This window comes from Schistocerca serialis, chromosome 2, assembly GCF_023864345.2.
Source record: "Schistocerca serialis cubense isolate TAMUIC-IGC-003099 chromosome 2, iqSchSeri2.2, whole genome shotgun sequence".
Classification (NCBI taxonomy): domain Eukaryota; kingdom Metazoa; phylum Arthropoda; class Insecta; order Orthoptera; family Acrididae; genus Schistocerca; species Schistocerca serialis.
The window spans coordinates 1,055,658,275-1,055,685,116 of NC_064639.1; the positions used below are offsets into that span (position 1 = coordinate 1,055,658,275).

The following is a 26,842-nucleotide window of genomic DNA, read 5'->3' on the forward strand; positions in this document are numbered from 1 at the left end:
GACAATAACACAAGAGCCCTACATGTTTTAACTATTTCTGGTTATTGTTAATTACAATTAGTCGAAAATTGTGAAAGAAATGCCACTGGGTAATGCCTCTACAATATTAGTTACACTTCGTACCTTAAAGAGTATTACGATGCTGTAGCTGTGCTGACGACAACGCTGAGCTGCTGTTGTTGCTGCTGCTGCTGCTGCTTATGAAGCACGAGTCATATACAGAGCCACGGATAATTACGGGATAGGCAATAGAACTGCAGCTACTTTCGCCTGTCCACTCCTGCATCCGCGGGAGCGCCCAGCACACACTTTCGCACTCTTTCATGACTCAAGCTGCTTTGCCCTCCCTGTTCGCAGCGCGACAGACTCCCATAAGCCAAGATAAACAATGGCACAGCTACTGCCTTTTCATCGTTGCTGTCGATACTTTTAAATAAAGTTCCCTTGCCTATTACCCAGCAATTTACAATAGCGACACTATAATTACAACCAATTATATATTGACAGAAATATCCTATTACATCCGTTACATATTAACTACAGTTCCTGTAAAACAGTTTACATATGCACAATCAGAAGTACATTATAAGTTATCAACGGTTATTAAACGGCCAAAAATTTTGGATGGTACAGAATGTATTTTATCTGCATTTTCGGTGTTCCATAAGGATCCTTTCTCTTGAATCGATTCAGTACCTCTTTGATTCGTCATCCTGTCTACCCCCTCTTATCTTCAGCATTCTTGTACACTTATCTTGTCCGTATTCCATCCTACACTGCTTCATAAGGCTACACTGCAACTAAATACTTTCAGAAAAGACTTCCTAGCACTTACATTTATATTCGATATTAATATTTTTCGCTTTTTGATATTGTCAGTCTGCATTTTACGTCCTGTTTGGTTCTGTTGTCAGTTATTTTGCTGCTCAAATAGCAAAGCTCACGTACTGCTTTCAGTCTCTCTTACGCCTATCTCTCTCACGCAGCATCGCCAAATCAGTTAGGATACATTCTATTACCCTTCTTTACTTCAGTTTCTCGAAACTTGTTAGATTCGAACCATTCCGTTCCTTTTATTTCCTAAGTTCTTTGTCGTCTCTGCTCTAATTAAAATATCGTCGGCAAACCTCAACGTCTTTATTTCTTCTCTATGAACTGTAAGGAGGATATAAAAAAGCAGACTAGCAGTACCAAAAGGCCATTCCTTGCCTAGAGAAGTCTACTACTATCAAACAAAAACCTTAATTTGAGGAAGATATTTCTGAGAATTTACGTTTGGATCACGGCATCGTTTAGAGGAAGCAAACAAGTGGCTTGATTATTGGTATGATAGGTTATATGTTAAGACCTTAGGGAATAACTTTTTGGTACTACAGGGAGCTATAGAAGCTAAAAAATATAAGAGAAGACAGATACTGAAACACATCCAACAAATAACTGAGGCCATCGGATGCAAAAGCTGCTCTGAGATGGTGATGTTGGCACGATCGACCATTTGAAACCAGTCAGAAGACTGATGACACAAAATTCTTTATAGTCTGCTGAGTTAGTAAGCAATTAAATTTGATGTGACAAATACTGACAGCAGTTTACTTGCAGCAGACAGATATCTTTCTGTTCCTGCTCTAACTCGATATTTTTTTTATCTGTTGCAGATGGCCTTTCCTATGAGGATCCATGCCATCCATATAGTCAACCAGTCGTGGTTGTTCGACATAGTGTTCTCTATGTTTAAGCCATTCCTGCAAGAGAAGATGCGTGAGAGGGTAAGTATATCGGTTATCACTAGTGAAATGCAATGTTGATTTGAGCTACTTCAGTAAGAGCATTATTTCAAATTATGTGACAGAGTAACGAACATAGTCTTAAAGATTACGGCAGTAACGAAAAAAGATTGTGAAAAGTCATTACACTTGAAGTAATTAGACAGCACCCGCCCCCCTCAATTACTCAAACAATACCGCATTGTAGCATGCCGTAAACGGCATCTTGTAACAAATGGGCCTTCGTATGAAATACATATATGAGCCCTTCTAGAGATATGGACATCGTCAGTTACTATCAGTGTGAATATGGTGATTTTGAGATAAGACCATTGAACAGTGGAACGAGTTATCCGGCCATCCTCGTACAGCAACTCCATGATTGTTGGGATACCTCGTCAAGGACAACGTGTAAGACACTGACAGCGTGGGTAGGTGCAGGCGCGTATTGGCAGTATTATAGCACAGGAAAAACTCAGCTGAATCTCCTTTGCTCTACCCACAAAAGGTTGTAAATTACGTCAAGAACATTATCTGATCGCTTGTTTCCCTTGATGACCAATGTCTACTTCACCACATACGCTGTTTTCGATTAGGGCAGATGTTCATACGACATGTCTAGAATTTTTATACACTACGTGAAACAGAAAAATGAGTCACAACTTGTCCAAGGGGCACTGATACATGGAAGTAAATGCAGTTATTACTGAAAGCATCGTGACCAAGAGAGATAACGTGTGTTGCCGTGGCAACCATTTTGTAATCAGTCCTCGGACATGTATGCCCGTCGACATGATTTCCTCTTCTGTGCCAAACTCATCCTCTCGCAGTTTCACTTACATCCAACAGCGTAAATTATGTCATGTATTTAGTCAAATCTACCTCTTTCCCTGACGTATTTACACGTTTCTCATCCTCTCCATAATTTTACTCAGTGTTTCCCATATTTTCCTTTTCCTCGCCGATTGTGCAGACAACTTTTCTTATCTTACCGTCGGCCGCTGTGGCCGAGCGGTCCTAGGCGTTTCAGTCCGGAACCGCGCTGCTGCTACGGTCGCAGGTTCGAATCCTGCCTCGAGCATGGATGTGTGTGATGTCCTCAGGTTAGTTAGGTTTATGTAGTTCTAAGTCTAGGGGACTGGTGACCTCAGATGTTAAGTCCCATAGTGCTTAGAGCCATTTGAACCATTTTCGTATCTTACCTGTTGACTTAATTTTCAGCACTTTTCCATAACACCTTACACGTTGCTTCTATTCTCTTCTTTCTGGTCTTCCTACAGGGCACTTAACTTGCGTGAAACGTGCTGTGCTCAACGTACAATCTAAATGACTTCTTTTCCAAATTAAGTCAGATTTTTTTAATACTAGTTGACTTCTTTCAGCGAGGAACGCTCTCTTCGCCTGTGCAAGCCTGCTTCTTGTATCATCCTCTATTCGTCCGTCACTCATAATTTTGCTTCCGAAGTAGAGGCATTCCTTCGGTTTCTCTGCTCCGTGTTCTTCAGTTTGATAAGTTTGTCATTAATTTCGTTTATAGTACCCCTCAACAATTCCATCTTTCTTTGGATTATCTTCAAACCACATTCTGTGCTCAAACCAGATTCCACACAACAGACCCTATAATTCTTCCTGACTTTCACAGAGGACAGCATGTTATTAACGAATCTTACCATTAATATACGTTTGCCCTTAGTTTTATCCTACTCCTGAATTTCTGTAAATTCCGTCATTGCATCATCGATAAACAGGTTGAACAGTAGTGAAGAATGACTGTATCCTTACCTTAAGCCCCTTTCGAATCCGAGCACTTCTCACTTGGGTCTTGTGCATACTGAATATTACCACTCTTACCCCCTAAAGTCTACCTGTTTTGCCGGCCGGAGTGGCCGAGCGGTTCTAGGCGCTACAGTCTGGAACCGCGCGACCGCTACGGTCGCAGGTTCGAATCCTGCCTCGGGCATGGATGTGTGTGATGTCCTTAGGTTAGTTAGGTTTAAGTAGTTCTAAGTCTAGGGGACTGATGACCTCAGATGTTAAGTCCCATAGTGCTTAGAGCCATTTGAACCATTTTCTTATCTTACCTGTTGACTTAATTTTCAGCACTTTTCCATAACACCTTACACGTTGCTTCTATTCTCTTCTTTCTGGTCTTCCTACAGGACACTTAACTTGCATAAAACGTGCTGTGCTCAACGTACAATCTAAATGACTTCTTTTCCAAATTAAGTCAGATTTTTTTAATACTAGTTGACTTCTTTCAGCGAGGAACGCTCTCTTCGCCTGTGCGAGCCTGCTTCTTGTATCATCCTCTATTCGTCCATCACTCATAATTTTGCTTCCGAAGTAGAGGCATTCCTTCGGTTTCTCTGCTTCGTGTTCTTCAGTTTGATAAGTTTGTCATTAATCTCGTTTATGGTACCCCTCAACAATTCCATCTTTCTTTGGATTATCTTCAAACCACATTCTGTGCTCAGTAGACCGTACATTCCACACAACAGACCCTATAATTCTTCCTGACTTTCACAGAGGACAGCATGTTATTAGCGAATCTTACCATTAATATGCGTTTGCCCTTTAGTTTTATCCTACTCCTGAATTTCTGTAAATTCCGTCATTGCATCGTCGATAAACAGGTTGAACAGTAGTGAAGAATGACTGTATCCTTACCTTAAGCCCCTTTCGAATCCGAGCACTTCTCACTTGGGTCTTGTACATACTGAATATTACCACTCTTACCCCCTAAAGTCTACCTGTTTTGCCGGCCGGAGTGGCCGAGCGGTTCTAGGCGCTACAGTCTGGAACCGCGCGACCGCTACGGTCGCAGGTTCGAATCCTGCCTCGGGCATGGATGTGTGTGATGTCCTTAGGTTAGTTAGGTTTAAGTAGTTCTAAGTTCTAGGGGACTAATGACCTCATCTACCTGTTTTTCTGGGGCTCTCAAGCATCTTGCCCCGTTTTACGAACATTTCTTCTGGATCGACAAACGCAAAGGGGACTCCTTGATTTTTTCTTAGGTATTGCCTCCATTAAGCGCAACGTCAGAACTGCCTCCCCCGTGTCGTCACATGTCCTAAATGCAGAGTGATAGTCATTTAACAGACCTTGAATTTTCCTTACCGTATTGTATGTTATTCTGCTCAGCAATTTGGATACTTCAGCTACAAACCTGACACTGTAGTAGCCGCATCTCCATCTGCACTCTTAGTGTTTGAAGTTCTTGCGTTCGAATTCTCAGAAAATTATTTGACTTATCGATACGCTGAATCTTTCCTTCAGACTACCGTTTCTCTTTCGATATTGTCACTTTTCTCCTGAAGCCATTTCGCTTTACCTTTCTTGAATGTCCTACAGATTTTATTTCTCAATGCTGCACTTCTTTCTTTTCGTCAGTCAACTGATATATTTGTTCGGTTACTAACAATTTACTTCCAGTTACCTTCTTCATATCTATTTTTTTCGGATCCAACTTCTTTGATGATCCCTTTCTAGAGTTTTCCGTGACCTCTGATATTCGTTATCACTATATCTATTGCCTCAGTGACCTTAGTACACACATCGTCATTCCTCAGTACTTCAGTATTTCTCTCCTTTGTTTGTTGACTCTTCCTGACTTTCCGCTGAAATTTCAGCCTACTAATTTCAGATCTGAGTTTGTATGTGATATGTGTAACATTAGTCTGTATTCATCTGACCACATTCTTTCTATTTCACTTCACTTACTGCAATTGGTAAGTTGCCCGGTCTTTTAACGATTTTATAATCTGTTCATTGGCTCACTATGTCTTTTAATCTGTTGGTTACTGTTGTATTGACTCGTTATCGAATCGTTTGTAGACATCATTTCTGGACAACTTGCGTTCACCACGTATCAACTGTAATAATTTCCATAACAGAACGCCGAAGTATGCATTCTCCATCTGTTACTGCCACGCTTCAATATATCTAAATCAATTATCACAGTATGATGAAAGCAGAACTTGAAATTAAACCATGTTATGATTAACACTGGGCTGCTTTCGTCTTGAGAGTATGAAAAGGTCCCTACGTCAATCTTATGTCAATTCCATGAACACGTACGCCATTCCCATTTTCAGTTGAGTTAATCATTGCCGTTTCTTACTGCGTTCGGCCGCCGTAGTGATTGCTTATGAGTGTGGAAGCAACGACATTGACGAACCTTGGCGTGTCCTTCAAACTGCAGTGCAGGACACCAAAGGAACACCAAAATTCTAGAACTTGAGAAACCAGCAGTTGCTGAACAGTCTCCAATTGACGTTCCTCCGAGAAGGCTGGAATTACTTGTGCAGACGATCTCTGGCAGCATGACGTAATTACGACGTCCACTGATCAGTCACAAGCCGTCTGCGGCCCATACGAGTAAATGATTGTCACACAGCCACGACAGTCACTCGTTTCTGAGGAAGACTATGGAACATTTCGCCGAAAGTTCGAGATTTTGCGCAGATTTGAAGCGACAAGTAAAAAGAGGATGTTTTGAGAATACTGCACAGTAATAATCATAAAATAAGTACTTCGCGTTCCTATTCACTCCATCACATCCACGCCCCCTAGCCGTACTTGTTCACTGAGTGAGCACACCCCTAAGACAAGCGACCTAACACGCCTTTCCCGCAACCGGCAGGTGCTCGCTCCCCATTTCTGAGGCAAAGGGGCATCTATCTCCAAGTTAGCTGTGATCTTGGGTCCAACCGAGAAGGATAAAGATAAGATTCCGACATCGTATCGATATTGACATCTGTTCCTTTAGAAACTATGTTCAAGTTGAGCGTTTGTATGTCCCCTTCCAGATTTACTAGCTTCCATATCGTATTAAGGCTTTTCACATTTCACACTCCGACTGTAAGAATGCTACCCTTTCGTTAGAACCGAGCAATTAACACATTGGACTCGCATTCGGGATGACGTCAGTTCAGATCCGTATCCTGTCATTTAAGTTTTCCATGATTTCCCTAAGTCACTCCAGGCAAATGCCGGGATGGTTCCTCTGAAAGGCCACAACCCATTTCCTTCCCCATCCTTGACACACAATCCGAGCTTGTGCTCGCTCTCAAATGACCTCGACGTCGACGGGACGTTAAACCCTTCCTTCCTTCTTTCGTGTCGTTGCCATATCAGTCTTCCTCTATGAACACTTGCCTACTGGGAGTTTCTACCCTCTCCTTTTCTGGTGATGACCTAAATGGAAGACTATTAGAGGTACTGCCAACGGAGAGGACACCACAACACTTTTTCAGTTAGTGGCCACAAGTTCTGTATGTTTATTTACCAAGGAAAATTGCTCAACAGCCGTATGTTTTGGGAAGTTATTTTATTTAGACAACCAGTTTCGGCATGTCATTAACGCCATCTTCAGGTCCTTACACGCTAGTACTCGTTAAGATTATCACAGAAAAAGCTGAGTAGCACCGTGGTGTAGTGGTTATGTTACTAAACTGTTGCATGGAGGGTCGAGAGTTCAAAACTCGCGTGGACTGTGAACAATTTTAACTTCTATATTCGTTTCGAGTACATTCTGGAAGATCCACAAATGTGAAGAATCGTTGTACTGGAATGTTCTGTAGCTGTATATATACTGTATGTGTTCTGGCCGGAGGCACTTCGCTCCGCGCTCTTGTATGTGCAAGTGCTGAATAAACCTTCGTAAGTGAAGTTAGTGTTCGCCATTCATCTAATTACACCTTCTACGTGACAATATGCAGGGACCTGAAGATGGTTGTCTAAGTAAAATAACTTATCGAAACATACGTTTTTCCTTGGTAAATATTTGACCGGCCACTGTAGCTTATCCGCAATGGATCAGTGGAGATGTCCTGTGTGTATATGCTTTCCATATTCTTAATGCAGTAGTTTCCATACTTCCGTTTTGCATCCCAATGCTTCTGATCAGAAATGATTATTCCGTGTTTTAAGGGAGTTTTTGCAACCCTACGCATATCGAACCAAGTATTAACCTTTGATACACAAGGTTGTGAGTATGCCTTAATCTGGAAACTCAATAATGACGGATTGCCCCACGGACTAGTCCGAGCTAGGTGGCTCAGTAGTAGGGCACAGGACTCGTCTTCTGGAGGACAGTTGTTCATTTCCCCGTCTGGTCATTCGGATGTGACTTATAAGCGATTTCCCTAACTCATTTTAGGTGAATGATCTTAACTTTCCTTCCTTCCTTCATTCCTTCCCAACGTGCTTGATGTGGGGTATCAGCTGTGTATCACTGTTAGCACCATTGGTCTAAGGGAGCGGCATAAGTGCATTATTTTGGTTCCGGACTGTCGTGGACCATAGTTCATCGCACGGCAACCGCAGCGCGGATTAGGACCAACGTGTTATCAAAGAATGTAAACTGCTTGCTCGCAGTTGGTCTTCGAGCATGGACGCTTCTTTCCATACTCACTCTCAGCCCATCACTGTGTAGCCCGCTTCTAATGGTGTAACGAAACTGAAGGTACGAGTTGCGTGAAGCTGTGTTTGGGAGCAAAATAATGCGTAACGGACGAGCCAAGCAGCGCATAAGAAACAAACCAACAGCCAAAGAACATGGCTCCCACAAAATAAGTTTTGTAATTTCAAATATGAGCGTTAGCGTGAGGAAAAATTTCTGATGAAGTACATCTGGAACTGAATGATGTTCCGGGAGAAAGCGGGAAAAGAGAATCTAAACGTATGAGATGTAGAGTTGCAAAAAGTTGCTGCAAGTTAACGCTTTGAGCCCCAGTGATTTTTGCTGCAATGCCCCATTTTATTCATTTTATTTTGATGTACCAGTGCCTTTAGCATGAAACCACCGATGTTACGGAACCCCACATTCGTAGCATCGTCGGTTTCATGCTAAAGGCACTGATACTTCAAAATAAAATAAATAGTGGCGGGTTGCGCCAGACTATGGATTGGTAAGAAATAGGTTCTCCCCATAATAGGCAAGGAAAGGAATTAGTGTAAAATACTGGTCAGAAGAAAGAACAGGATTGTAGGATATGCTTTAAGACACCAGGGAATGGCTTCGGTGGTGCTAGAGATAGCCATAGAGGGGAAAAAGCTGTAGTCGAAGACAGTTGTTGAAATAAGCGACTCAAATGACTGACGCCGTTGACTGTAAATGCGTCTGAGATCAAAGACTGGCATAGGAGAGGACGTCGAGGTGAGATGAATGAAACTGGTCTGAACATTGATGAGAGCGCAGTATCGCATGGCGAGTGCAACATAGTACAGTCCATGAGTGCAACTACCGGAGAGTCAGCAGACAGCGACATGCAGATCGATGATGGAGAGGCATACGTGACAGTACGTATTGGGCGTTTGTTGAGGGATCACCAGAGCGTGTAAGCCGCGTCATCGCCACCATCTAGTCCAATTTGTTGCCGGGTCTATGACGTCAGGGTGACGTGCTGTTTCAGTGCAATACCAGTCTACTTCCAAAGCGCATTCGGTAACGCAGTTTCGTGAAGTACCCAGTTAAACTGATCACCAGACAAGACATGGTATCTGGTCCAGCAGTACTGCTTTACCAACTGCGGCAACAGTTGGAGTGCGGAATAATCACTTTCAAAATTGCACTGAATACGTCTGATTGTCCCTACTGTATATATGATCGCGGAACGAGATTGTAGTTACTGGATATTGTAAAAGAACAGAAACTACTGTACGAAGATAGTCTTCCCATATATGGACACGCCACTATGGCCTGTTCAGACTATAAGGGTTACCTTTCCACCAGTTGCTAGGTACTTCAAAACAGTTTTCATTAACATTAATGATAATACTTAAACAAGTACAGCAGCCAAAGGTCTGTCTTAGATTAATTAAGAAACGACTTTTTATTTTAATGCCAACTTTTAACAAGAATTCCTTAAGATCTTTATAAATGTTGACAATCGATATCGGTAAGATTATCAACTCATTCGATGGAAAATTCTCGTTTCAGCTTTACCAGCTCGTTAAGTAGCATGTCAGATTCCTTTCTGTGTCTAGAGCAGCCAAAGTACAGGGTGTTTCAAAAATGACCGGTATATTTGAAACGGCAATAAAAAGTAAACGAGCTGCGATAGAAATACACCGTTTGTTGCAATATGCTTGGGACAACAGTACATTTTCAGGCGGACAAACTTTCGAAATTACAGTAGTTACAATTTTCAACAACAGATGGCGCTGCAAGTGATGTGAAAGATATAGAAGACAACGCAGTCTGTGGGTGCGCCATTCTGTACGTCGTCTTTCTGCTGTAAGCGTGTGCTGTTCACAACGTGCAAGTGTGCTGTATACAACATGGTTTATTCCTTAGAACAGAGGATTTTTCTGGTGTTGGAATTCCACCGCCTAGAACACAGTGTTGTTGCAACAAGACGAAGTTTTCAACGGAGGTTTAATGTAACCAAAGGACCGAAAAGCGATACAATAAAGGATCTGTTTGAAAAATTTCAACGGACTGGGAACGTGACGGATGAACGTGCTGGAAAGGTAGGGCGACCGCGTACGGCAACCACAGAGGGCAATGCGCAGCTAGTGCAGCAGGTGATCCAACAGTGGCCTCGGGTTTCCGTTCGCCGTGTTGCAGCTGCGGTCCAAATGACGCCAACGTCCACGTATCGTCTCATGCGCCAGAGTTTACACCTCTATCCATACAAAATTCAAACGCGGCAACCCCTCAGCGCCGCTACCATTGCTGCACGAGAGACATTCGCTAACGATATAGTGCACAGGATTGATGACGGCGATATGCATGTGGGCAGCACTTGGTTTACTGACGAAGCTTATTTTTACCTGGACGGCTTCGTCTATAAACAGAACTGGCGCATATGGGGAACCGAAAAGCCCCATGTTGCAGTCCCATCGTCCCTGCATCCTCAAAAAGTACTGGTCTGGGCCGCCATTTCTTCCAAAGGAATCATTGGCCCATTTTTCAGATCCGAAACGATTACTGCATCACGCTATCTGGACATTCTTCGTGAATTTGTGGCGGTACAAACTGCCTTAGACGACACTGCGAACACCTCGTGGTTTATGCAAGATGGTGCCCGGCCACATCGCACGGCCGACGTCTTTAATTTCCTGAATGAATATTTCGATGATCGTGTGATTGCTTTGGGCTATCCGAAACATACAGGAGGCGGCGTGGATTGGCCTCCCTATTCGCCAGACATGAACCCCTGTGACTTCTTTCTGTGGGGACACTTGAAAGACCAGGTGTACCGCCAGAATCCAGAAACAATTGAACAGCTGAAGCAGTACATCTCATCTGCATGTGAAGCCATTCCGCCAGACACGTTGTCAAAGGTTTCGGGTAATATCATTCAGAGACTATGCCATATTATTGCTACGCATGGTGGATATGTGGAAAATATCGTACTATAGAGTTTCCCAGACCGCAGCGCCATCTGTTGTTGAAAATTGTAACTACTGTAATTTCGAAAGTTTGTCTGCCTGAAAATGTACTGTTGTCCCAAGCATATTGCAACAAACGGTGTATTTCTATCGCTGCTCGTTTAGTTTTTATTGCCGTTTCAAATATACCGGTCATTTTTGAAACACCCTGTATATGCGTTTGACGTCATGGATCTCCCCACAATCGCAATGCTGTAATATCACGGCGCGAATTTTTATGGAAGTTATGTTAGCAGCTGCAATGATCATTACGAACCACTTCTCCCCTTCGGCAGTAGAGCTACGTTTCATACCCTGCATTTCATTGAACCATTGTGCTTTCGGTATAAGTTAGTTGATTTGCCTGTATCTGATGCCCATGTGTAGATCTTCGGTCACCCACTTATCGTGGCCACGTCTCTGACTAGAACATTTAGATCATCTTCTGGAACAAATCTTCGTTGTATTCCATTTTTAGCTGCGTTCGTTACCAGCTGATAGATCTTCTCGTTCTCCATAAACTGGCCTGCCCCTTGGCTCATTCAATTAACACTTCTGTACCGTTTCTACGTAGTTCTGACACATCAGTAGCTATTCGCTATGACATATGACAGCTTCTTTTCTCCTCAGCAACGGTTGTGTTTGCAGTTGATTAAAACTTCATTCGTGTGGCAGTACTGCTTCAGATGGTTTATTTTCAAATTTCCAAAAGCAGAGTAGATCGAGGGAAAATAGATTTCTTGGCACCCACATTCCTCATTTATCAACTCCCACGAAACTATTCGTGATTTCATAAAGTACATTCTCAGAGTTCACAAATTATTACTGCTCTACAGGAGTTGCGATAATATTTCACAGATAATTTAAGCATTTACTTCTGATCACTTGTGAAAACATGATAGTTCACAGCACGACGAACAACGCCTGGTTCCTTTCCTGGCGAGTTCAAAATATCACTAAAAGGACCTAAAGTTGTGGCTGAACAGTGCCTGTTAGTGTCATCATCGTCTTTGGCGTTAACTGTAAACTCTACAATAGTTGCCAGACCACCTTCTAGTCACAGCCCAGTCTCCCATGTTGCGGCGATTCATCGGATAAATCTTGTCTGCTAAGCATTTCGGTTGCTTTCACTCGCCAAATGTTACCCAGCCACTCTAACATTACTTCTCTGTGACGCAAAGTGAAAGGCTTGCGAGATTTACCTCCGTGGCATGTAATAGAATGCTCCAACACTGTCGCAAATGTTACGTCTAAGGTCTACGGAAGGTATTCGTTATTCCTTATTTCACATTGTGATCTATACGTTTGTTTTTCCATTCTCTTCTACATATTTAGAGCTTCATATAAACTTACCTGTTCTTTGCGTGCAACAATATTATAATAAAGGCTGCGTTTGTGGTCGTAGTTGAAACTGTTGAAAGAACGAGAAGATTCCAAAAACAGTCTTACAAATGTGCACTCTTTAATCACCAAGATGGGGCTAGAGCTCCGAAACGTTTGGTGACTGCTAAAAACTGTATTTTAGTGACTGTTTAATGAATGTTTTTCGTTAACACTTTTCTTTTCTATCCCTAATTCGTGTCACACAATTTTAGTGACGGAGATTAAGGGAGGTGGGAGTGGGGTTGTAGGAGAAAGGACACAGACAGAATAAAACAGTGAATCTGGATGATTAATGTTGAGCTTGGAAGAAGGAAAAGACATAACAGGAAACACATGAAACCTTGGGAAAACTTCGGTGCCAGATCATTTTGTGAAACGGATTGTCGTCATATTACATTACACACCTGTTCAAGCAAATACAATAATGTGATTTCTTCTTCACTCGCGACCGCAACCCTGCTGTGTTTCAGAAATGACGTCTCACACTTGGACTGTTCGGTTGTACGAGGCGTGTTTTTTAAGTAAGTACCGTTTTGAAATTGAAAAAAGACGTGCTAAGATATCTCAATAATTTTATTTTTACATGAAAGCCTGTACCTTAATCTACGCACTGACGCCATTACAGTCTGATTCTTCCTTGTTTAAGTTGTGTACTGAGTGTTTAAGATGCCTCCGATAATCGTGAGTCCCGCCGACTGTGAAGTACGGGCTGTTATAAGATTTCTTAGTGCTAAAGGGCTAAAAGCGATCGATATTCATCGTGAGATCTGTGGAGTTTACGGAGAAAACATTATGAGCGATGGAATGGTAAGAAAGAGGGTGAGAGCATTTAAAGATGGCCTCACAAATGTGCATGATGAACAACTGAGTGGGCGTCCTTCGGTCGTTAATGAAAGTTTGGTGCAGGAAGTGGACAATAAATTGAGAGAAAACAGACGATTTACGATTTCCTCCTTGCTGGATGACTTTCCTAATGTTTCTCGTAGTGTTTTGTGTGACCGAGCACTAACATTACCGAAAATTGTGCACACGTTGGCTACCGAAAATATTGACGCATGTACACAAAACCAAACGTTTAGACAGTGCGTTGCCTTTCCTTGAGCGGTACCACAACGACGGTGATGATTTCTTATGCCAAATTGTTACGGGCGATGAAACATGGGTGGCCTACGTCACACCAGAATCAAAGCAACAGTCCATGGAAGTTGAGTAAGGGCATCGTTTTGTTGCAAGACAATGCCCGTCCGCATGTGGGGTATCAGATCAAAGATCTCATCACATCGTTTCGATGGGAAACTCTAGATCATCCTCCGTACAGCCCCGATCTTGCGCCCAGTGATTACCATCTGTTCCTGCACTTGAAGAAACACCTGGGCGGTCAGCGTCTTCAAGACGAGGACGAAGTCAAAACAGTGGTGATGCAGTGCTTAACAAGTCAAGCGGCAGACTTCTATGAGGAGGGTATTCAAATCTGGTACAACGATATGACAAGTGCCTCATTATTGACGGAAATTCTGTAGAAAAGTAGATTAACGTACAGCCTTTCATGTAAAAATAAAATTGAGATATCTTAGCACGTCTTTTTTTTAATTTCAAAACGGTACCCACTTAAAAAATACGTCTCGTAACAACATAAATTGCTGGAAGACCATCTAAATTTTAGTTTGGTGGTTAGACCACAGTAGTTGTATCGAAATTCAGAGAATTGCGCGTGACAGGCTAGCTCGTCCGATCGATACAGTTGGTTTCGAAGCCAGAAACTCTCCATCTCTTTCGGGCTGCTCTGGTGTTGGTATGAAACATAGTTAGTCACGTCCTAGCTCTCAAACCAAGAAAAATCCCATGGCAGTCACCTGTTTGGGTCAGCCACGTCAACAGGTCAGCTGCGAATGCGTACAGTCTCAGAGATAATCAGTAAGGGTAGGGGAGACAATTGGCGTCGTTTTTTACAAAGGAACTGCGTAGGCATTTGCCATGAGCTATTTAGGAAAACTGTAGAAAACCTAAATCTGGTATTTGAACCGCCGCCCTGCCGAATATGGATGAAGTGTATTATCATTGTGCCTCCCCATTAGATTGCAAGCATAAAGAATGAAGACGGAATAAATGCTAGAGTTCAGAGGTTATCGACGTAGAGGTCACTGGAGACGGAACTCTTACATAGTTGAAGGATTTGGGTCAAGCCAGAGCGGTCTTATAATATTCTCATGAAGTGAATCATTGAAACTGTGGAAGGCGTGAATCGAGATTGCGATTTGCGAGTTCATAAATTTCTCGTTAGCTGTCCGTACTCGTATTTTCGCAGGTTCCCTGGTCAAGCCCGCAGGACAATATTTCATTCGAGTAACTACTGCGAAGCAGTGCTTTAGTTTTTCTCCTGGGAGAGACACTCCTGTAGATTTGGAGGAGACTGTTGCCTTGTTTGGGAGGAAGGAGAATCGGTAACAGATCCAACCACTTGACTGGGTCTGATAACTGTGCTCTGACATCTGAGCAGGCATATTTCTGGGTGCGATGTGTATTGAAGTCAAATCGAAAATTTTCATTGTGCAGCAATAGTACAATACAACAAATACTGCATAACTCTAAATTTAAAAAAAAAATATGACAAGGCTCGAGAGCAGACTAAAATATTTTATTAGGGACTGTACGAAGTGGCAGATTGGTTTTGGAAGGAGGAGACAGAATTCCCTTCTCGACTTACCGATGGGTTTCTCTGTTGCTTTCCTAAATTCCTAAACAACGTGCGGGGCATGACGGCATGGTTCCATCGGCATGGCCGCTTCTGACCACCCTTTTTCCATTGAGCTAGAGCTTCGAGAGGCATTCAAGTCGATGGGACGTTAAACTTCAGTCGGTGTTAATTTTCTTTACCTTTTTTACGTTACTTCACTAAAATACAGTTCTCGGATTTCACTGGAAAATAACTTCAATACAAAACTTGAAATGGGTCGTGGATTAATAAAAAAACATTTCAGTAACTAAAGCAGATATGTAATAAAACCATAATGATAAAACAGTGGCAAAATGCATCCATTAATGTAAACTGAGAAGTTTTATTTTTGACATATTATTTACTTATTAGTTCTTTCTTTTCATGCACCAACTACCAAACGATGCGGTTGTGCAGCTAATTCATAATAAAAAGTTAGAAACACACATACGTAAGAAGCCAAGCTATAAATGATAATTCTCACGAGGGAAATAAATGGTTCAAATGGCTCTGAGCACTATGGGACTCAACATCTTAGGTCATAAGTCCCCTAGAACTTAGAACTACTTAAACCTAACTAACCTAAGGACATCACACACACCCATGCCCGAGGCAGGATTCGAACCTGCGACCGTAGCAGTCCCGCGGTTCCGGAAAGCAGCGCCAGAACCGCTAGACCACCGCGGCCGGCGAGGGAAATAAAATGCAAACAAGAAAATGCACAATAGAAAACAGAGTTCTCGCGAGAGGTCTGCAAAAAAGAATGCTAAAAGTGTTTAAAGTCACAGCCAGTTGAATATCTTTAATGTTCAGTCGAGTAAATGTATGTTCATTACAAGAGAATCGTGAGATTCGTCCTTTCTTCCGTTTTTACAGTACAGGGCTGTACTTTTTCTAGTTAATTAGTTTTCTGTAAAGAAGCCTGAAAAAGAGTAAACTTCGAGAAAGATTTTGAATTAGCAATGAACAACGGATCAATTTTTTTCTATTCATGCGTTTAGTTTTGATCTACAATACGTCTGAATAACGTGCTTTCCTCTTGCAAGCACCTCGTGTAGTTTCCATATGAGAATACGAACTTCATATTGTATACGTCCCTTCCAAAACTTCTTTTGCAAGTATTTCTGAATAAATTGTGCAGGTAGGGACTGGTAACAGATGTATTTCTTTTTTGTGTAACATTTTAATTTAATTACTTACATTTTTTATTTTTCTTTCGGACATCTCGGTGTTAGTGAAACACAGTCACATCACAAAAGACGGAACAAGACAGAGTAACGAAGCTTGAAACTGTGAGACGTCAAAAGTAAACTAAGTCTGAAAACGACGATGCCAACAATAACAGTAATATGAATGATGATAATAAACACAGTTTAAGAACTGAATTTTGTAAGTCCTAATAATGAGCAAGAAAAGGAAAAGAAATTTATTTTGGAATGTTAAGAGCGCAATCCTGGCTTTCACTTGGACTGATTCAGGGCAACCTTGGGAACCTGTAATCAGATTTTTCAATAGTTTTTAAGTTCATTGATCTCTTCAAATGTCATCTCTACTATAATCCCTGTACCATCTAGATTAGATATATTTATTAGCAGAATACTGGAGAAGTCTAATCAGTCTAGAAAGAAGATTGCTTACAAATCACTCTTGCGACCCATTCTAGAATATTACTCAAGTATGTGGGACCTGTAGGAGGGGATATTGAATTATACAGAGGCAGAGAGCACGAATATTTGATTTGCGGAAGTGTGTCACAGAGATACTGAACGAACTGAATTGGTTGACTCTTGAAGAAAGACATAAACTATCCCGAGAAAGCCTATTTACTGAGTTTAAGGAACCAGACTTCAATGATGAAACTAGGAGTACACAAAAATCACCTCTGTATCGCACACTCAAGGATCATGAGGACAAGATTATACTCTCTGCCATGCACTTCACGATGTGTTGCAGAGTACAGATGAAGACACTTTAGTACCATAGATCCAAAGCGAAAAATCCTTAAAGGAAGCATTGTGCATACAGGGTGCAATTATTGAACTATATGGGAAAAAAAACGTAAATTGGTTGCAAACTGCGACCCCACACATTTTATTCAACATGTAAACGTCACTACAGATATGCCTGCTATCTTTGGCAGTGATGTGGCTCAGACGAATAGCGAAATTCTGCCTGACCCTCTGAAGTGTCGGGACATCGATGGTGTCGACGACCTCCTGAATGGCTGTTTCCTGCTCAGCAATGGTTTTCAGAGTATGTTATGCTACACTTTAGGCTTGTCCTTCACACGTGTGCTAAATGGCAATCATTGAAGGTTTATTGACGTACGCCTGCAAAACTTTAAACATATACTGCGAAACAGTGTGTTTATAATTTGCTTTTCAAGGTCACCACGAATTGTCTCAAGAATGTAACCGTTTCTCACGTCATCCCATATATTCGTAAAACCTGCCTTGTTACTCCGATAACTTAGGACAGAGTGTGCAGTATTAGCCACGTTATTTACGAGACAGGAAAGCTCATTCACATGCATTTGGCGCCTCTTTAGTAGCAGAAGCCGCTATGCAGCACTTCTATCCAAGGACAGAAGCCTCCTGGTATCCATTCCACCCTAAGAGGTTAAAATCTAACATACTTTATAAATAAAATAGATTATAACGTAACCTGACCTAACCTAACCTTCTTGACCCTGCCGAAATCTGATGGCGATCAGACGCAATATGACCATTATGACGGCCGACGTTTTCAGACGAACTTCGGCGACGGTGACGGCCGGTCGGTGCCAGCCAGAATGCTACGAGTTCTAGGGCCCCTCTTCCTCGTATCAGAACGTAAGTGACCTGCCCTGTGGATCACACACATTTACGTCCAGATGGACCAGCACGAAAAGCATAACGATGGGTCAGCGTCCCAAATACGCGAAACCTGCAGAGCAGGAAGCTGTGACGTCAGACGCGAGGCGCCGCGCCTGGGGCCAGTGTGTTGTAACGGGACTCGCAGGTAATAATGCCACCGGGCTGCAGGTGGTGTTGTCTGGACAAGTAGTCTCAGCATGACGTGCGTGTTGTATTCATAGACAAAACAAATGTGCGTCTGGATTACTCTGCGGCGTTGTGCGGGTTTAAGGCTCCGAGGTCGTTGACTCAGCAAGAACCGTTAATGAATACGGCTGTTACCTGCGACCTCCTATTTGGTATGTTAATGCACTGCGTAACGCCATTACGCCCTTCAATTAGCCACTTACATCCAGGGACAGTTAAGGGTTATAGGACAAACGGCGTGCGGGGCACGTTATTCACCGGAAAATTAGCACAAGTAAATATTCTGTCTTGTAGCAAGTGTTCACGCACAAGAAAGGGAGCTTTGGAATGTCTTAGGAACAAACATTTTCACACACTTGTAAGCAGCCATAAAAAGTTCAGCTACAAATAACGTGCAGTTTAAAATGAGCCTAAAGGACTTAGTGGTGACCAGATCATCCATGGACGAGGTGGAACCGATTTATGTGTATGTTACCAATAATAAGCAAAATAACTCTAGTATTATGTAAACTGTGACTTCTGCAGATCTTCAGTACAGTAATGTGATTAGTACAAACGAGTGTTGTAAAGCGATTGTCTGTTTGATGATGCGTGTCTGCATTAACATAAGAATTGTCATAAGCACTCAGTGTATTCTAAGTTCACAAGTTTTGTGACAAGTTTATTATTAAATCGTAAATAAAATGAAGTTTAAGATTTTTTTGGTTACAAAGACGAAACAAATCGCAACACAAAAAAGCAATTAATGTAGGGTAATGAAGTTTCGGGAATACATTTTCTAGATAACATATTTAAGTGATTAACATTGCAAGATCACAGGTTAATGGTAGGGGCAGATAAGCCACTGCAAATGTGAAATGCTTGTACATTAGTTACGGGTAATGGCCAGAATGTTGAATGTCCTCTTTTTTTTAAAAAAAAATACTGGGTGACAATTATTGAGCTATATGAAATAAAATCGTCATCACTTCTGAACGGTTTGCATTCAAACTGCAGAGTTGGGCTCGGGGCATGATGGGAGATAGTATGTATGCATGGTGTAGTTTAGCGACGAAGCCCTCTTTCATTTGGATGAATTCGTCAATAAGCAAATTTTGTTCATTTGGGGGGACTGAGAACCCGCATTTCGCGATCAAGAAGTCTCTTCACCCTCAACGGGTGGCAGTGTGTTATGCAATGTCCAGTCACGGAATAATAGGTACGATATTTCTTGATGGCATGGTGACTACCGAACGGTACGTGAAGGTTTTGGAAGATTATTTCATCACCATTATCCAAAGTGACCCTGATTTCGACAAGATGTTGTTCATGCAAGAACCCATTGAAGCAGGAGAATGTCTGATGTCCTGGAGGAGCACTTAGCGGACCGCATTCTGGCTCTGGGGTACCCAGATACCATGCGTACGGGCCTCGATTGACCGCCATAGTCTCCAAATTTGCAAACTACTTCATATTAACAGAATCGCTACCCAACTGGCATAAAACACCAGTTAGCAGTAGTAATAATTTGTAGACAACTAATGGCAACCTACCACAAAAAGATCCAGTACGCTTCAGTTGTGATACGCATATAAGATACGCGACCCTTTTCTCTTGAACAAATTATTTTTTGAGGTTATAATCTACACCTAAAATTTTCAATAAAGATTTTGCATATTTAAGGTTTCGAACAAACGCGCGATTTCGATCCGTAGATTCCAAGCTATAACCCAATTACGATACTTTCATTCTCAGGATCCACAAACTCACTCTTTCTTAGACTACAATCAGTTTCTCACACTCCATATTTAGTGTGCGAGAACATCTGTCGATTTGACTGAAGAAAACAAACTGATTTGAATTTTGCCGATTGTCTTTTGAAGTCTGTACATTCGGAAGATAAGATCAGCTACGGTGTGACTGCGCACATAGTGGTGTACTGATGTGAAAAAATCGGCTGTCTCCAGCCAATGTCGGCCATATGCAGAATCCACCAATATCGGCGCCACTGTGACCACAGCCTTAGGTCGTGAAGCTGTCTTAGCGTTATTGATGCGGCTTCCTGACCTGCAGAATTTCTTTTGGAAACCCACATCTGTATATTCGGTGGATGGAGGTTTGTCTTCTTCCTTCTGAATGCACGTCCATTTTTTAATGATTTCTTTCTTCATTCCGAGTAGACGTATAATCAGTGCTTCAACTATTGCACTTGGTTTTCTCTATATTCTTCATACATTTATATTCTATAACTTCATTCATTCATGCATAAATGCATCTTATTCCAAAGGAAGTATATCTAAAAGTTATTTTGCTGTGCCTTCTGTTTACAAGTGCATCAGTACTTGGCACATCAGTCTGAAATGCATGGCAGAGAGGACTTCCCACATCCAACTGTACTAATTGTTATGGCTTCTTCCCATTCCATTCAACTATGGAGCACAGGAAGAATTGATTGTTTAAACATCTCTATGTAGGCTGCAATTAATCTAATCTTCTTCTCATGATCCCTAAAGGAGTGACATGTAGTGGGTCGTAGTATCCTTCTACATCAATTATTTAAAGCTGGTTCTTGAAACTTTGTAAGTAGGTTTTTTCGGGATAGTTTGCATCTATTTCAGAGTATCTGCCACTCTGGGTTCTTCAGTATCTGTCACACTCTCCCACTGGTAAAACAAACCTGTCACCTTCCACACTACTCTTCTCTGTATGTATTCAATATCCCCTGTTAGTCCTGTTTGGTATGGGTCCTACACTTTTGAGCAATGTTGTAAGATTGGTCACCTGATTATCTTGTAAGCAATCTTCTTTATAGACTGGTTGCATCTTCATAGTATTCTGGCAGTGGGCTGAAATCCACCACTTTTAGCTACAACTGAACCTACGTGACTGTTCCATCCCTACAAACTGGACAGCCAATTGCTTGAAAGAGTTAACAGATTCCACTGAAAAGCGTGTAAATGTGGATGTGATGACTAGCAAGAAAGGTGCTACTCGGTAAAAAAAGCAGCTGTTTCCTTAGCTGCATTAAGTAGCTGCTGCATACATTGTGCTGAATATTGAAGGAAGGAACTATGGTAGATGTAGATGGCACAATTTTAGAGAGGTGACTGCAACTCACATTGGCCAAGAATAGATATCAGTCATGGATTTTTCAGTGGGACCCACCCTTTACTATTTGCATGAGCACAATTGTAATTATCAGAGATTATTAGAGTTATCTACCTGTTGTATGGATACAAGCCTGTTGACAATGAGCTTTATCATTTGGTATTTTAATTAGTGCCTTACAATCGGGTAACTTATAGCAGTGACTGATGACTTATTTTCCCAATTGTATGTAGAGTTTGTGGAGATTCCTAATTTTCTGCTTCATCTTTTGGTATATTGTGGGAGGCAACTGTGTAATGAAGCAGAACAACACTCTCAAAAGAGTATAATGAACTTCATGATCAGTTTATGCACATCTTGGATCCATCATAGTTTTTCCATATCAACACCAGGAATTTTTATATGTAGGACTGTTATGACCAAGCGAAACTACTTTCGTCTGGCCATAACTATGGGTTTTTTGATTGCTTGGTGAGATGGCACATAAGAACTGAACTCAAGAAATATTAATTGACTTTATTACATTAATTAATAAATTATTTATTTAACTCTGATACACTTCTTTGCCACGGGAATACTGGATAATTTACAACTGTCATTGACTATGTATGCATCATTTGATGCACAGGTTAACAAACTGTCCTCTTGAGGTACAATGTCCAACATTTCCTAAACTAAAAGTTCATCAGAAACTTTAGCAACTCATTGGTTCTGCACTATGATGAGTACTTCAGATGAGGTCACAAACTGGAGAGAGCTCTTGCATGCTTGGCCTAAGCATGAAGCCACTGCTATACTGAGATGAAGGGCATGTCTTCAGGAGTGTCTCCCATTGGTTGCAGCTGATTGGTGTGGCATTGCAATCTCTGGATGATGCCACAAGGCTTTCATTTTGTGAAGAACAATGTTGTGTTGTTGCATCTTCTGTCAGAAAACTGGTATGATGTACCTCTCCACAGTTGTCTATCCTACACAAGCTTCACCTTCACATATCTACTGCAACCTACATTCATTTCAACTTGCTAACTGTATTCAAGTCATGGTCTCACTCTACAATTTGTACCCCCCACATTTCCATCCCTTGTCATATCAACAATTCCATGATGCCTCAGTGCATATTCTGTTGATTGATGCCTTCTTTCACTCAAATTGTGCCATAAAATTAATCTTCTCTCCAGTTTGATTCAGTACCTCCTCATTAATTACCTGATATATCTCTGTGACCTTCTGCATTATTCTGTAGCATCACATTCAAAAAGCTTTTGGCCCATTCATGTCTGTTTATTGACGATGTTTCAGTTTTGTGTAAAGTTACGCATAAGATAAATACCTTCAGAAAAGGCTTCCTAGCACCTAAATTTAAACAATATGTTAGCAGACTTCTCTTCTCCAGAGATGCTTTTCTTGCTATTGCCAGACATCATTTTATATTCTTTTAACTTCAGCCCTTGTCACTTATTTTCTGCTTAAGGGCAAAATTCATCTACTACTTGTAGATCAGTCCACCATAATGTATAATGACCAAATGATTACATATGTTAGTGTTACAGGAACAGATTCAGGGTTCAAATCTGGAGGGGTCAGTATTTGGCAAATCCAAGAAATTGAATTTGCCCAAAAATTTGAAATGATGATGTCTGATACTCTTAGTTTAGGAACTAAAAACTGACAAGCTCTTTTAACTTTGACAACATCATGATTTACACAGTATAAAATTGAAGTGTTCAATCAAAGTTAGCAGTACTTCACTTAGTACCATGACTGTGAACACAGGTCTGAAGTCTATGGCTACATGAGCTTGTAATTAGAGAGAATGATGATTCTTTCAGTCCTTTGCACCTATGTTAAATAAGCCAGTCTTCTGTTTATTTTCTTAATTGAGGTTCTTTTTCTTTCTTTTTCTGTCTTCCTTTGCTCAACTTCCTATTGTTTGCTGGTTCTACCTGTGAACTTAGGAAATCACATCCCCTCTCCCCATCCTACATAGATGTGCATATGCTGTAGTACCAACCTTTAACTAGGCCTTACATGAAGTATGATTATAAATGTATTTTAAACTGCTGTAAAAGTAAAATATTGTCATCCCAGCAAAAGACAATGTTGGACTGTCAGTAGCTGTAGTACATCACACCAGTGGATCTTATTGACCTCTGTCCATTATTATTTACATTTCACCTAAAATGATGTTCTCTCACTTTCTACTATCTTATCAAATTAAAAGAAATAGCTGTCAACTCAGTACTATCTCTTTGCAATATCTCACTGAATTGGTTACCAAGTATTCTTTCCTACTCTTCGGCCACACACACAACACTGTTATTACTGTCTCACGTCTATCACCCTCTTGTATGTGTTCACACTCCTGTCCCAGGGAGTGCCACATTCCAGACAAAATACTTACCAAGCCTTCCCTTAGGCCTTTTTCTAGTTTGCCAGATAGTAATTTGCTCCTTAGCAATCCAGATGTCCCAATTTACACTTCAAGTCTTCACTGATCATACTACCAAGATACTTAAATGCTCTAACATGGGGAATTAATTAAATCAGTAATAAAACATGAATTAACATGACATTGAAAGCAAAGATAATTAACAAAAACTAATAATTCTGTTAAATTGGTACTTACTAGTTGCAAGGAATGAAAATCTCCAGCTTACATTGTCATATTCTACGGGATAATAGTTCCTACTATTCTAGTGAACTAGGTATAAGAATCACAAGTGGCAGTAAGAAAAGCAATTAACTGCTGTTTAAGTGCTTCCTGAATCACATCACTTCAAATTTCTGTAGACCTAATTGCACTACCTCATCACCACATAGTTGGTTTTGAACTGAATACATCTCACACCACTAATTCATGACTTCTACATTTCACATACAGTTTAACAAACAATGGCCTTATGAGACATTCCCAACACCATCAAGCTCTTTAAGGGCCATAACCATGAATATTGAAGGAAGACTGTCTATTGGCTGTTACAGATCCACATACATGGATCCAATCTGGAGAGCCTACATGCGCACATTGACCCCAAGTTCCTGCCCGAGAAGTATGGCGGCACAAGGCCAGAGTACTCCTACCGACAGTGGATGGACTCACTCAGCCAAAACCCACTGATCATCAAGGGTAAGTTCTCTTCACACAACACTGCATCCATGTCTTCTCCCTCCCTTCTTCCTTGGATATGACTTGAGGAACTCTCTACTGTAAGTGCTACAACCATAGAATAAAATTTTATTTCTTGTTACTTTCTAAACTTATTTTAAAGAAAGTAAAATGAATAAATAGATTAAGGTTAACTTTCTTCCTCTTCTAATTGCATAATTAAGTGGAAACACAGCTGTTAACAACTTACAAAAATTTTTATTGTATGGTACTAAAACATAATTTCCACTGCTACCGTGGACAAAATTTCTCTGGTTCTGAAGAAGAATCTTCTATCTTTTTATGTATTTAAAACAATTATTAATGTGTTTTGGATCATCTCTTGTGAATCAAAGTGCATCTTCAGAAAATCTAATTAAAATAACTACTGACACTTTTCTTTCAAAGTAAATTATTCTTCACATAAAAACACACACTACAAGCAGCCAAAATACTTCTTTTCACATGACGAAGACATCAGATGTTACATGTGATGACAAGAAAGGTTCTCATGAAACACATCTAAATGAATGTTTCTTTTAGTAACAGTAAGCTTCATTTTCCTTAGCTGTCAGTCTATTGGTACAATTGTTGGTCAGATTTGTTCTTGCAATCAGTGTGTGATTCCATGACTCCAGGTCCATGTGACTTCTGCAGCTCTCTCAGATTTGACTATGAGCATCTATATAAACACAATTGGGACGTAAATGATAGAAATATTTCTAAATATATTTTAATAGCTCAATAAATTCTGGAGCCAAGTGTCTACTAAATTTACAAGTTTCCCTGTTATTACTTACAACAACTGTTATTATTAATGTCAAAGTACAGCTCCCTTGTAAGGTAGGTAGTATTTTGTGCATTACTAATTCTTAAGTACTGGAGAACATTTACAAAAGTCTTTCTCAAAATTGAATTTTCAAAGGCCTCTACATGGGTAGAAATCAGTGAGCCAGTGAATAATAATAGTAATAGTTCATTGCTGCTGCTGCTGTTTTATAGCTACCTTGATTCCTTAGGCTATGAACACTTTTAGTTCTCAAGAAGACTGTTTGCTTAAAGCCAACTGCAGTCATCTTCAAAACAGTGTCATCTGCAAGGCAAGTGCAGCGCTATTGTATGCTATAAAAATGTGAACAAACGTAAACTAAGTATTATTAAGTAATTTTTATTATTATTAAATTTTCTGAACTAATAAGAGATGTTGAATGCAGATAATTGCAGTGAGTAGACGAAATCAGCCCAAATGAATATTCCTTATCACAAGTTCTATACTACACTAACTGTCAATGAAAAACATTGTTTTTCAGTTTCAAATAACTATTTTGTAAATGTAATTTTGTGTGTCCATTTGAGAGTGGTCCAGAATAAGTTCATCACCAAATTAGATTTAAAAAAATATCCTTTAGCACTTATTAATTTGCCAAACATTTATTCATCCTGTGTTGCTTGCCTAATTCACCCCATCTCTTGCCAGCACTGCCCATGCTACTTTGTCTCTGCTACTGTTAATCAACAGCACTACTCAGTCACTGCATGAGTGGGAGTCATTCTTCTAGTATTAATACATATCACTAAACTGGATGCTGCACCATGTTAATATGAAACCTCTCCATCTCTCACACACACACACACACACACACACACACACACACACACACACACACACACACAAACAATTTGGAGACAAAGTTTTTTAAAATATGTAAATTTCAAATGGAAATATTCCCAATAACAATTATCCCGATTTCACATCATTGTACCTTAATTAACTACAGTGTAAATTGTGTTTCAGAGCTGAAGTCCCTTGGGTACACAAGAGGAGATGAGGAAGAACTCCCATCAGATTCTTCCTGAGTTCAACATGTTTTAGCAATTACTGTACAATAGTCAATGCTGGCCAATGTTGAAGTGCCTTTAAGTAGTGCCTTATCTATATATCTTAGTCTTGCAACTGTTGTATATGAATCTTTTCCTGCATTGCCAAGTGTGCCTGATTTTTGTAAATTTAATTTTTGTATTATACTGAGTATAAGTAATTTTGTTACAAGTGTATTTTAATAAATATTTAATGAGAGTAAAAATCAGTTTGAATTGTAAATATACAGACTCAGCCCTACTACCAAATTAATTTCTTAGTGACAGTTACCCCACAGCCATATTACATATTACATGATACGACCCCTGTAAGGCATCATAATTCTTCGAATGGAATGTCAGTTTATTAGTGAACAGCAGTACACTGTCTGTGGAGGTGGACAGCATATATACCAGGGAAAAAAGTTAAAATTTTGAAACACATTTGGTAATGATCCATAAGAATAATTCTCAG

The 26,842-nt window shown here is 40.6% G+C and overlaps 1 protein-coding gene across 1 annotated transcript in view; it reads left to right on the plus strand.

The window, feature by feature from the left end:
* The window catches only part of LOC126458507 (clavesin-1-like), a 217,519-nt gene extending 190,925 nt beyond the window's left edge, over positions 1 to 26,594 (plus strand). Inside the window, exons 6-8 of the mRNA XM_050095601.1 lie at positions 1,656 to 1,766; positions 24,348 to 24,492; positions 26,306 to 26,594. Coding sequence (XP_049951558.1) covers positions 1,656 to 1,766; positions 24,348 to 24,492; positions 26,306 to 26,367 — 318 coding nt within the window. The 3' untranslated portion in view covers positions 26,368 to 26,594. The remainder of the gene's footprint in view (positions 1 to 1,655; positions 1,767 to 24,347; positions 24,493 to 26,305) is intronic.
* The last annotated feature ends 248 nt before the right edge of the window (positions 26,595 to 26,842 follow it).